At 51.2% G+C, this 13,218-nt stretch overlaps 1 protein-coding gene across 2 annotated transcripts; it reads left to right on the forward strand.

Moving 5' to 3' along the window:
- Positions 1-9,949: 9,949 nt before the first annotated feature.
- Positions 9,950-12,522, forward strand: LOC119357096. 2 transcript variants are annotated; one of them, XM_037624083.1, is made up of 3 exons: positions 9,950-10,315; positions 11,021-11,265; positions 11,748-12,522. In XM_037624083.1, exons 1-3 carry the CDS (start codon positions 10,003-10,005, stop codon positions 12,327-12,329), a joined length of 1,140 nt encoding a protein of 379 aa, XP_037479980.1. In that variant the 5' UTR covers positions 9,950-10,002; the 3' UTR covers positions 12,330-12,522. The 2 variants fall into 2 exon arrangements, with proteins under 2 accessions (XP_037479980.1, XP_037479981.1); XM_037624084.1 differs by having other exon boundaries at positions 11,021-11,244.
- The last annotated feature ends 696 nt before the right edge of the window (positions 12,523-13,218 follow it).

The following is a 13,218-nucleotide window of genomic DNA, read 5'->3' on the forward strand; positions in this document are numbered from 1 at the left end:
ACTCCGAAGAGGATCCGGACATATCGGTGGAGCTGATTAACGGGGTGTTTCATCAGCTAAGCAAGGACAATACCTTGGTGGCCATTACGGCCGATTACCCAGGGTTAATCCCGGCCTCCCAGGTGATTGAGACCGAAATCCCAGTACCTCGAAAAGGGATCCCTCCTCACGTGTTTTCAGTTTCCTGACGACCGTGTTCTGCAGGGGAGGTTCCAAAGGCGGGAGGCCGCGCCTGCAGCGACTAGACAACGAGGGGCTGCAGGGACCGGTGGGGTAAAAAGAAACATAGTCCGGACTGAGGCGCTGTTACAAAGGTATAGAGCGCCTTCCTATTCCCAGGTGTTGTTCACGCAAGGCGTGTTAATACTCGTGTTCTTGTGCAGGACAAAGAGACCTCACCGGACTATATCCGGAGAGGTTGCCAATCGTGCGTCCACCAGCCAGGCTCCACCGCCTGGTCCGGAAGCAGAGGCAAGCATGAGGCACGCGACGGACGCTCCTCCGACAGAGGATGCGGACAGGCTGTCCGCCACCCGTTCCGAGGTGGAGAGCGCCATGAATCACCGGCGCCGCCGGATAGTTCTCCGTGACGCTTGTTTCTCCCAAGAGGCGTTAGATGCCTTCAATTCGGGAGATGCATATCTCCGTGCCGCTCAAAGTGGTCTAGCCAGAGCCACGGAGCAATATGTGAAAGACATACGGGTAAGAATTTTAATGGTTATATATATCAGTAGCCTCCGAGACTTGAAATAGTTAGAATAACTGATTTAAGGATCATTTGTTATGCAAGTTCTTACAGAAAAGAATACCCTACTGTCCCAGGAGCTGGAAAAGTGCAAAGCCCAACTTGAGGTCGCACTAGCCGCGGCCGGGGAGCCCAAGGAGACCCCCTCTGGTAATTTATGCTTCAAAAGATAAATATATTTTGCGAAGTGCGGCGTGGGTGCAAATCTGACAAATGAAATTGCAGATGGCGCCAGATTAAATCCGGAAAAGCAACAACTCCTACGCCAGCTGAAGGCTGGGGAGAGCATGCTGACAAAGGTGAGGCGGGAGAAGAACGATCTCCAAGATGCCAACACCAAGCTGGGCGTTGAACTGAAGGATGTTCGGGCCCAGCTGTCGGACTCCACTAAGGAGAATCAACGGCTTCGACGCGGCATATATAGTGAGTGCTTAAACGAACTCTGAAAAGGGAGTTCGGCGGGGAAGTCGACTAACAGAGTTATGTCTGTAGGTATGCTAACAGGTCATCCTGCAGAGGAGATGCCCGGTTCAACGGGTGACCTCCTTTCCGAGCTCTCGCAACTGCACGAGCGAGTTCGGCAGGTGATGCAAGGCGTTGCCCAAGCCTTATGGCCATCCCTCCCCAGGCTCGAGGGCCTTGGAGAGCTTGTAGAGAAGCTGAAGGGAGCGCGGCGGCGTTTCCGGTTGTGGAAGATATCGGCCTGCCGCCAAGGTGCGAGGGAGGCCCGGGCCATGGTGAAGACGCGGTACACAAAGGCTGACCCAAACCACATGGCCGAGGTCGGACCTGTAGGGCCAGACGGGAAGGAGATCCCTGTAAGCTTAGTATACGGCCAGGTAGAATTGGCCGCAAAGTATTCCCAGCAGGACTGTAAATTAGACAGCCTGTTAGATGGTATTGAAGAGGAATACAATCAGTCAGAGTGACTATGTAATTTTGTAATTAACATGTGTAATGCCTTCTAGCCGGATTGTAGATCGTTTGTCATTGCCGACCTTTTCGCTTCGACCTCGGGACCTGACGGTCCGGAGTGTGTCCGAATACCCTACCGGTTATGTAAGAACCGGGGTATGCATGGAGACCAGGCGTAGGGGTCATTAGTGCTTTATCAGACAAGTGCCCAACTAGTTATGTTATATTACATGGTTAGTAAGAAACATCTTCCAGAGAGAATAGTTCCGTTAGGGGTTCCTTTCTCTGGGAGGCATGCCCTAAAGTGCATGTCCGGACTGCAAACGCAGGAAAATCATCTGGGGGCATGTATATAAATAAGTAAAAAAGGTCATCTTTTAGTTCACCGACCGAATATTCCCTTAAGAACACTAGCTTTCGGCTTCACCCAGTCTGAGGTACACATCCGGCTTACCCGGCAGTAACAATCACAGAGGTGCTCCCTTTACCACCTAGCCAAACAATCGGGAACGTATGGGTAAGCACAGGAGCCAGGCAACCCAGCTTGGCCAAAACTTAAGTCATATCGATGCATATAATGGTGAAGAAAAGGTACATGCGGAAGTTTGACACATGTGTTGGGCGTGAAGCCCGTATAAATAAGCTTCTGTTTAAAGAAGCCCCCAGGTGTAGCGAGCGCGAGTAGCGCATCACTTGATGAGCCTTTAAGGGCTATAAGAAAGAAGAAAAAGAAAGGGGGGAAGGAGAGGTATGTAAGACAGAAAATGTAAAAAATGGACAGGGGGAGGAGACGAACACACAGTCCGGCGCTAGGCATAGAATCTTCGGAGACGGGCTGCGTTCCATGGGTTCGGCTCGAGTCGGTTATCTGACGCATCTCGCAGGCGGTACGCTCCACCAGTCAGGACTTGGTCGATTATGAATGGACCTTCCCACTTGGGCTTGAGTTTGTCCCTTTTCTTATCCGGCAGGCGTAGAACTAGTTCGCTAACATTGTAATTTTTGGCCCGTACTTCTCTGCTTTGATATCTTCGAGCCTGCTGTTGATAGAATGCGGAACGGGCTTTTGCCACGTCACGCTCCTCCTCCAAGGCGTCCAAGCTGTCCTGCCGATCGAGCTCGGCTTCTCTTTCTTCGTACATGCACACTCGAGGTGAGTCATGAATTATGTCGCAAGGCAGAACTGCCTCTGCGCCGTACACCATAAAGAATGGTGTGTATCCGGTGGTGCGATTCGGCGTGGTCCGCAGCCCCCAGAGTACGGAGTCGAGCTCCTCTACCCAGTGCGTGTTAGAATCCCTGAGGGACCGCACTAATATGGGTTTGATGCCGCTCATAATAAGAACATTTGCACGTTCGACCTGGCCGTTAGTTTGTGGGTGATAGACGGAAGCATAATCGAGCTTGATGCCCATGTTTTTGCACCAGAGTTTTACCTCGTCGGCAGTAAAATTTGTGCCGTTATCAGTGATGATGCTGTGGGGGACGCCGTAACGGTGTACAACCCCGGATATGAATTCTATCACAGGTCCGGATTCGGCCGTCTTAACAGGCTTGGTTCTATCCATTTGGTGAACTTATCCACCATGACCAGTAAGTATTTTTTCTTGTGGGTTCCGCCTTTAAGGGGTCCAACCATGTCAAGCCCCCAGACCGTGAAAGGCCAAGTGATGGGGATAGTTTGGAGGGCGGTGGGTGGCATATGGCTTTGGTTTGCAAAAAGCTGGCAACCGACGCATCGTCGGACCAAGTCCTGAGCGTATGCCCGGGCCGTCGGCCAATAAAAGCCTGTACGGAAAGCCTTGCTTACAAGGGACCGAGCTGCAGTGTGATGGCCACCGAGTCCGGCATGAATTTTAGCCAGCAGGTTCCGCCCTTCCTCTTCGGAGATGCACCTTTGAAGGACTCCGTAGTGCTTTTCTTATAAAGTTCTCCCTCATGGACTTTATAGGCTTTAGATCGCCGCACTATACAGCGTGCCTCGTTTTGGTCCTCTGGGAGTTCCTGCCTAGTAAGGTAGGCTAGGAATGGTTCTGTCCACGGGGCGATGACGGCCATTATTACGTGGGCTGAGGCTGTTATTTCATTGGCAGAGCCTCCGATTATGTCAGATTGTTCGGTGTCGGATAGTGCGGTTGGGTCCGGGCTAATGTTATCATGTTCCCCTTCCCATACTACGGATGGCTTGAACAGCCTTTCCAGGAAGATGTTGGGGGGGACCGCATCGCGTTTTACGCTGATGCGTGCCAGGACGTCTGCCGCCTGATTGTTTTCTCGGGCTATATGGTGAAATTCGAGCCCGTCAAACCGAGCTGACATTTTTAGGACGGCATTGCGGTAAGCTGCCATTTTTGGATCCTTGGCATCGAAGTCTCCATTTATTTGGGATATCGCGAGGTTCGAATCCCCGCGCACCTCTAGGCGTTGAATGCCCATTGATACTGCCATCCGGAGACCATGTAAAAGGGCCTCATATTCGGCTGCATTGTTGGAGTCCGTGTACATAATCTGGAGTACATATTGAACTGTGTCTCCTGTGGGGGACGTCAAAACGACACCGGCCCCTAGTCCGGCCAACATTTTGGAACCGTCGAAGTGCATGATCCAGTTTGAATATGTGCCGTACTCTTTAGGGAGTTCGGCCTCCGTCCATTCTGCGACGAAGTCGGCCAAAACTTGCGACTTGATAGCTCGCCGTGGCTTATAAGTTATGTCGAACGGGAGGAGCTCAATGGCCCATTTTGCAATCCGGCCCGTTGCGTCACGGTTGTTTATAATATCATTGAGTGGTACTTCCGATGCTACTGTGATTGAACACTCTTGAAAGTAGTGTCGTAGCTTCCGGGATGTCATGAATACCGCATATGCAATCTTTTGATAATGTGGGTACCGTGATTTGTATGGGGTGAGGACAGTGGACACGTAGTAAACCGGCTTTTGAAGGGGGAATTTGTGTCCGTCCGTCTCCCGCTCGACGACGAGTACTGCGCTGACAACTTGATGGGTTGCAGCAATGTACAATAGCATTGGTTCGCCGATGTTTGGCGCGGCCAGGATTGGGTTTGTTGCCAATATGGCTTTTATTTCCTCGAGTCCGGCCGTGGCGGCATCCATCCACTCGAAGTGTTCGGTGCGCCGAAGGAGGCGATAGAGGGGTAGTGCCTTTTCTCCCAATCGGGAGATAAAGCGTCTTAGAGCCGCCACGCATCCAGTTAATTTTTGTATTTGTTTGAGGTCCTTTGGGATATCCAATTGTGACAAAGCTCGGATCTTGGCTGGATTTGCTTCGATTCCTCTACCGGATACAATGAAGCCCAAGAGCTTTCCGGCTGGAACGCCGAAAACGCATTTTTCTGGGTTTAGCTTGATGTCATATGTTCGGAGGTTATCAAATGTAAGCCTCAAGTCGTCTACTAGAGATTCGACATGTCCTGTTTTTACGACCATATCATCCACGTATGCCTCCACTGTTTTGCCGATCTGGTTTGCCAGACATGTCTGAATCATGCGCTGATATGTTGCGCCGGTGTTTTTGAGCCCAAAAGGCATTGTGTTGAAGCAGAATGGGCCGTATGGAGTGATGAATGCCATTGCGGCTTGGTCTGACTCGACCATCTTGATTTGATGGTAGCCGGAGTATGCGTCGAGGAAGCACAACGAATCGTGTCCTGCAGTGGCGTCGATAATTTGATCGATGCGGGGGAGGGGGAAGGGATCCTTTGGGCAAGCCTTGTTAAGGTCTTTAAAATCAACGCACAGGCGCCATGATTTGTCCTTCTTTGGTACCATTACCAAGTTTGCTAGCCAGTCCGGATGTTTTATATCTCTGATGAATCCGGCCTCCAATAGCTTGGCTAGCTCCTCTCCCATTGCCTGTCTCTTGGGTTCAGAGAAACGCCGAAGGGCTTGTTTGACAGGTTTGAATCCTTTTAGGATATTTAAGCTGTGTTCGGCCAGCCTGCGTGGGATTCCTGGCATGTCTGAAGGGTGCCAGGCAAAAATGTCCCAGTTCTCCCGTAGGAATTCTCGCAGTGCGGCGTCTACATCAGGGTTTAATCGTGCCCCGATGGAAGCTGTTTTATTGGGGTCCGTTGGATGGACCTGGAATTTGACTATTTCATCTGCTGGCTTAAAGGAGGTGGACTTGGATGTTTTGTCGAGTATCACATCGTCCCTGTTTACCGTGGAGCGCAGCGTAGTCAGTTCATCGGCCGCTAGGGCTTCGGACAGTGCCTCAAGGGCCAATGCGGCTGTCTTGTTTTCGGCGCGGAGTGCTATGTCCGGATCACTAGCGAGAGTGATGATTCCGTTCGGCCCGGGCATCTTGAGCTTCATGTACCCGTAATGGGGTACTGCTTGGAAGATTGTAAATGCTTCCTGCCCTAGCAGAGCGTGGTATCCGCTACTGAACGGGGCCACCTGGAATGTGACCTCTTCGGACCTATAATTATTCGGCGTGCCGAACACCACATCTAGTGTGATTTTTCCTGTACAGCGCGCTTCCCGACTGGGGATTATTCCTCTAAAGGTTGTGCTGCTTCGCTCAATGCGGTTCCAGTCTATTTCCATTTTTTAAAGGGTTTCCTCATAAATGAGGTTCAATCCGCTGCCTCCGTCCATGAGTACCTTAGTGAGGCGAAAGCCGTCCACTATAGGACTGAGGACCAATGCGGCTGGTGCTTGAGCTGTTCGGAATTTAGGTTCATCACTGGCATTAAAAGTAATAGCCATGTCGCTCCATGGGTTTATTGTTGCTACTTGATAGACTTCGGCGAGGCTGCGGAGTGTTCTTTTTCGCATTTTATTTGATGCGAAAGTCTCGAAGACTGTTAAGACTGTACTGGGGTCCCTGAGGTGGCTTTCTGCGGCCTCCGGAATGAGGAGATCTTCGCCCCTTTTGGCCACCTGCCGGAGTATCCAACATGCTCTAAGGCTATGAGTTGGTGTGGCGTCCTCTGTACTATGAATTTTACAGGGTCCATTAAGCCATCCCTCCAGTACGGTTCCATGCCCTGTAGAGGGTTTTGGTTTTTTGGTTTTTAACCCGGGTGTCTGATGATGATGCACCCTTTTATCTCGGACAAGGTTTCTATTCAAGGCCAGATTGTCCCAAAATTTAGTTTCGATTTTCCAGGCGCTTTCCATTGCACAGTACTTTTGTACTATGGACGCCAAGTCAGTGAAGCGTGTAAGATCACGGCGACCTGTGGCGTTAAGGATTCCCTTGTCCGTGCAATTATTGCAGAAGATTGAGATTGCGTCTTCCTCGCGGCAGTCCTTTATCCTGTTCATAACCAGGAGGAACCTTGCCCAGTAATGATGTACTGTTTCTTTTGGCTTTTGCCTGATTTGGGATAGATCGCTTATGTTCGGGTGGGTGGGTGGAATTGAATCCGGAACCTCACCCAATCTGAGACTCAGAGGCCAAGGAGTTTCCGAACTCTGAAGTTTGGATTCTTGGATGTTGTCCAGTGAATCTAGCCCGTTGCCTGATTCTAAGTTCAGGTCTTGAGTTACATCCTCCCCTCCGCGGGTATCCGGCTTGGAGGGATCGGGAATCCGGACGTAGCTAGTCCTTAAGATAGATGAAGAGTTGCCGCACTGTGCCTCTACCACGGCAATGTGATGGGTGACTAGGGAGAATTAATCTCTCTTAGATCGGGTTTAAGCCCAACCTGGTCATAATCCGTAGTGACCCCCAGGGCGGCGATGCGATCCAAGAGCTCGTTTACGAAAGAGAGCTCCATTGGATCCAACTGCTCGACGAGTTCCGGGCTGACGTGAAGGTTGCTTTTGATGACCCGAGAGGTCACCGTCGGCGCAACGGCCGAACAGGCGGTCATGAGAAAACCACCTAGCCGGAGAGTTTGGCCGACAGCCAAGGCTCCCTTAGTAACGGCGCCGTCTTTAAAGACGGGAAGAGGCATCCTTCCTGATTGCGACGGCACAGAGGAACTCTCAATGAAAGCACCAATGTCGGTGTCAAAACTGGCGGATCTCGGGTAGGGGGTCCCGTACTGTGCGTCTAGGCCGGATGATAACAGGAGGCAAGGAACACGATGTTTTACCCAGGTTCGGGCCCTCTCGATGGAGGTAAAACCCTACGTCCTGCTTGATTAATATTGATGATATGGGTAGTACAAGAGTAGATCTACCACGAGATCAAGGAGGCTAAACCCTAGAAGCTAGCCTATGGTATGATTGTTGTATGATGAAGTTGTCCTACGGACTAAAACCCTCCGGTTTATATAGACACCGGAGAGGGTTAGGGTTACACAAAGTCGGTTACAATGGTAGAAGATCTTGAATATCCGCATCGCCAAGCTTGCCTTCCACGCCAAGGAAAATCCCATCCGGACACAGGACGGGGTCTTCAATCTTGTATCTTCATAGTCCTGGAGTCCGGCTGAAGGTATAGTCCGGCTACACGAACACCCCCTAATCCAGGACTCCCTCACCCATCCTCCGAGACAGAGGATGGTGAGATCGCCTCTCAGCCGCCACACGGGCTCAACAATGCCATCCGACGATGGCGATGCGAGGTGAGGTGGGGTATAGGACCGGCGGCGGCTCGAGTTTTCTCACAGACTGCCGCTTGGAGCGACACGGGAGTCACCGGAACCGTCCTTAGGTTCCCAGCCACATTAACATAAAAATTGACTTTCTATATACTCCTACTATATAGTACACTATACTCCTCCACGCCCCTCCCCCTCCCGAGCCGCCCCCCGCGTGGGCGACCGGGAGGCCCCAGATCCCATCGGCCGGACCTCCCCCACTCCCCCTCCTCCCTCGCCGCCACCCAAGGGCGCGACCAGGTGGAGCCTTGCCGTCGCCGGCGGCGGCGGGGACTCGGGCCCTCTCGCTCGGGTGGGGCTAGCGCGGGACAGCGCCCCTGGGCCGGAGCGTGGCGGGCGGGCCGGTCGCCACGGCGGGTGGTGGCGGCGCATCGGCGACCTCGCTTCCCCACAGTAGTAGGTATCGCGATCTGGTGCGTCACGACCGCTAGGGACGGCGGCGGTGTGACCGGATCGGTTCGCGGCGGCACGGCCGGATCTATGCCCATGCGTGGGCCTTGATCGCTGGTCTGCCATCGGCACGGTGGTGGGTGCGACTCGTCGGCAGCTGGGCAGATCCGCGGGATTCTACCCTTGTCTGGTCCTTGACAACACGGGCAACTCCGGGGGAAACCCTAGATCTCCTTGGGATCGAACGATGGCGGCGCTTTTGCGTGGTAGTCCCTCTTTAGGGCATTGTTTTGGAGTTTGCTCCGGTTGAAGGGACCAGCGACGTCGGCGGCGCACATCTGGTGGAGCAACTGCCGATGAAAATTGCGCCGACTACGGTCATGGCGGATGATGGCGGCGTCTTTGATGCCGTTCCCTTGTTGAGGCATCGTTGTTGCAGTCTGCGTTATCAGGCTCGGGATGCTCCGGGGGAAACCCTAGATCTGGGTCTTCCGGATCGAACGATGATGGCGTTTTACCGCTTTCCCTTCTGGGGGCATCGTTTTGGAGTAAGTGCTAGCTGGGGGGGATGGTGGAGCAGTGCTTCATCTCACACATTGATGGCGGCGGATATCGGCGGCATGGCGCTGTCGAGGCTCGGCGTCCGATGCACGGAGATGGACTCGCGCAGGAGGAGGTTGCTGTCCGGCGTCATGGTGACGTCGATGGCAGAGTGGCCAGACAAGGTAGAAGCCTCAATATGATCTGAAGACGGACCTGTGGAAGATGGCGGCGACGATACACGAGTGCGTCTGACCGGATTGTGCCCCAGACCCTGTATGTGGCTCGGCTGGGGCTTCCGAATGAGTTTCGGCTTCCGGCTTTTGATGTTAGGCTTAGGTGAGTGGTTTGGGTAGTGGCCCAACTAGCACCCCTTCATCATTTTGGATATGAGTAGTGGTGTTGCCAAGATGACGGATTCAGGCATATTGTTGTAATACTTTGTAAGGTCCTCGAGAATAATCAATAAAGTGGCCGTATGCATCTCTCAGATGCAGAGGCCAGGGGTCATCCTTCTTTTCTAAAAAAAATATATAGTACACTATAAAAACGCTTTGATGGTTTCTCGCTTGCATCAATTTTTTTAGTCAATTTCGCTTGCATGAAATGTTCTCAAGTCTCAACTCAGGAGAAGCCCCGACTAGATTCGTGTTCTTCCGATTTCAGCCATGCTCCACCTTTGGATGGAGATCCTGCGGTCCAGGATCAGCCCAGAAACCCTCTCCGACTCTGCTTCGTCCCCGCGTGGGTGATTAGGCTGAGCGTGGGTGTGAAGCCTGGCAGGGTGGTGGACTGGTGGGGTGGGACCCGAGCGGCGTCGCGGCGGAGGTGGGGATGGGGATCGAAGGCGACGGCGAGGCAGGGCCGGGAAGCCCAGTTCGCGGGGTCGCCACCGGGGAAGGCGAGGCGGTCGGCGGCGGCGAGGCAAACGCACGGCCGCCACGCCGCGGAGGGGTGAAGGTGAAGCGGGCCCTGAGGATGAAGCCCCTGCCTCCCCGCGGCGAGAAACAGCGGCCGGCTTCTCCGGCCCGGAGCTCGGCGCCGGCGGAGGAGGAGTGCAGCCACAGGGAAGAGGACGCCATCACCAGGAGCCGTCGGATCTGGGAGAGGCGCTGGGCCGGCCGTTACGGCGCCTTCGACGACGAAAGTAAGGAGAAACATCTCATCGATTCTCTTCCTCAAATCCAGATTCCCCTGCGTCTGCCATGTCTTATTTTCAGTAGAATGATTACGATTCCATACTAAAGCAGCTTTGTTGGTTACATTTGGATTGGATTGGATTGGATTGGGTGCCACGACCACAAGTCCAACCCATTGACCAGATACACTTTGCATTACATAATATTGGATATTGCTATGCTATGCTATGCTAGGACCATATTTACTGGAACTCAATTGCTCATCCAACCCGCCACAGTCAGCTCATCTGTTTGCTGGGTCAGGGAGAAGAGAACAGACAAACCCATTGATCAGAGACCCTTTGCATTGCATATTGGATATTGCTATGCTAGGATCATATTGACTGGAGCTGGATTGCTCATCCAACCTGTCAGGTCATCCGATTGCTGGGATCATACTCACTGAAACTTGATTGCTGATCGGTCTTTTCCTTCTTATTCAACTGTCCATATGTTCCGGTTACAACAACTGATTACTTCTGTATACAATACCAACCCAACCGCAGCAAATGTCATGAATGAACCATTAGTATCTACTTTCCGGTGTATGTTGCTACTTTGCCGTGTATGCTGTCTGAGTAGTATATCGAGTAGGAATATCTATGAATAACTTAAATTTGGCCTTCTTCTTTTTACTGTGATATCTAGCAATAACTTAATTTGTCTTCTCGCAGCGAGTATCGGTCCCATGCGCTACACATTCAAACCGCTTACCCCAGAATACCGATTCACAGAACAGACCGTGCAGATCTTCTCCATCAGGGTCAGGGCCCCAACAGATGGTCTCAGGTGGCCGCTGCGTGTCCATGGCCACATTGCCACCAGAGACTCGATGGATCAGAATCGCAACTATCTCTTCAGGCGCACAAGGGATAACTGCCAAACCCTCACACAAGACATGAGTACCATCTATCTAGTTGTCTCTGTTTGTTTCACCTTCTTCGTCAACAATAACTTGCTCCTAATCTACTGTGCAATTGTAGATGTACTTCTCATTCATTTTTGTCCTTGTCACATTCAGAGTCCTAGATAGAAGTCTTGTTAAAAATCCTAGTATCTTCCTTTGTGCTTCCTTTTTTATGGGTGATGATCTAACTATGTTTCCCAGCGGGCCGTAATTACAGCATGTTGCTTTCGTCTACAGAAACACCATGCGTTTATGGAATAGTTGCGTGTCACACTGACCAACATTTATGTTTACCTAATTTCAACCTTGAACCACTAAGCAATCGAACAAATAAGAGTCGCTTTGGATCAACCTTCAATTAATAGAGTTCGATCCACCTTTGATTAATAGAATCTGTTGGTTGTATATGTCCTTGTTTGGAAACAACAAGACATATTTCTACAAGTCTGTCAGTTGATTAATTAATCAATGGTGATGGTTTTGTTGCATTGCAGGATCCATCCTTGCTGCTAACGGGCCCATCCCGTGCTATTGTGTACCTTGCTCCGGTTACATTCGAAGTCCAGTTAAAAGTAAAGGGCGAAGGAGAGTCTGAAGATGAGATGCTGGCTTTCGGTGCCTTCTACTACGACGATGGGTCTGCTTGTGAATGCAAGCTCTCCATACGCTACGACCACAAGCGCTGCATGATCGAGTACGAAGTGGCGCTGCGGCCACGCTCGGTTGAGGCCACGATCAGCTTGAAGGTCGTCAAGGGGTCGTGGCCGGAGAACCACCGAGGATTAGTCGTCGCCATTACCTCAGGCGTAGACGAGAAGATTGCCCTGCTTCATTGTCGAGACAGAGAACTTCCCGTCGGTCCGGATGGTGTAATCGAGCTCTCGAGGCGGGTTGTTTCCGTGGACTTGGGAGAGAAACTGTTGGTTGCGGTGGACGCATCTCTGTCCGACTTTCTTGCGCGGGGTACAGCTGTGTTCAATCCGGTGTGCTCCGGCATGAGCCATGGCGTGTGCGACCTTGGTTCCTGCAAGATTCAAGTCACCGTTGGTTGGTCCCTCTTTGTTATTGTTGTTTGAACATAGACTGTGTTGAGTAGTGGTTGCTCGACCGCTGTCGAAGTGTTTCGAGGCTGTCCAGTTCTTTCTGGTTAGACTTTCAGTGGTAGCATCCTTGAAACTGTTGAACTGTTCCTGTATGATCATGTTATGGTGCTCGGCTAATGTTATGGCGCTCGGCTAATGTCATGGTGCTCACCTTTGTTAGCGTTTATTTGCTGAGATGTAAGCTTGTGCCTGTTTGTAAGTATATCATGTTCTATGTTCATCCAAACTGTTGCCATATCACCCAGGAAACAAAAATGGATTAAACATTGCATTATTTAGGCTTGTGGGAATTGGGGGAAATGCTGGTGAGATCAACAACAAAAAAATGCTGAAGCTGCAGTAGTTTGTATCAAGTTCCATCCGTTGTGCATCCAAGTTCTGATCTGTAGTCATGAAGATGCATTGTTGAGTACCAAGTGTTCAATACACGTGGAGCTGAGGTGGCAGACCGAAGTTAATTCCAGCATTTACGCAAGTCCACCGATTGTTGATATCAACAGGTATATGCTTAAGAAATTATTTAGCCTCTTCTGTCTTTAGTACACTGATCTGTGTCATATGTACTTGATCATTCCATGTTTCCATCCTTTTTGCTTATCTGAAGACAAAATTATCGCTCCATGCTGTGTAAAGAGTAGTGCCTTACCTCTGTCTGATCACTGTATTGATAATGTCGTAAATCAGATAAGCAATTCAACTTTTCATGTCCTTTTAGCAAAGATATGGGATCGACCATGCTGGCTAGCTTTAAGCAGATTTGAGCATCATATCATTAATCGCTTTCAGAGGAGTCAAGATGCTCTCGTCTCGCAAATCCCAAGGAAAAATCACATAATTCAAAATGCAACATAAAGTTGTATAT

Source organism: Triticum dicoccoides, chromosome 2A, assembly GCF_002162155.2.
Source record: "Triticum dicoccoides isolate Atlit2015 ecotype Zavitan chromosome 2A, WEW_v2.0, whole genome shotgun sequence".
NCBI classification, from domain to species: domain Eukaryota; kingdom Viridiplantae; phylum Streptophyta; class Magnoliopsida; order Poales; family Poaceae; genus Triticum; species Triticum dicoccoides.

Coding starts and splice junctions, on each gene's coding strand:
- LOC119357096 (XM_037624083.1), top strand. CDS start 10,003: ATGGGGATCGAAGGCGACGGCGAGGCAGGGCCGGGAAGCCCAGTTCGC. Junction 10,316..11,020: donor CGGCGCCTTCGACGACGAAA/GTAAGGAGAAAC, acceptor GTCTTCTCGCAG/CGAGTATCGGTCCCATGCGC. Junction 11,266..11,747: donor TGAGTACCATCTATCTAGTT/GTCTCTGTTTGT, acceptor GTTGCATTGCAG/GATCCATCCTTGCTGCTAAC.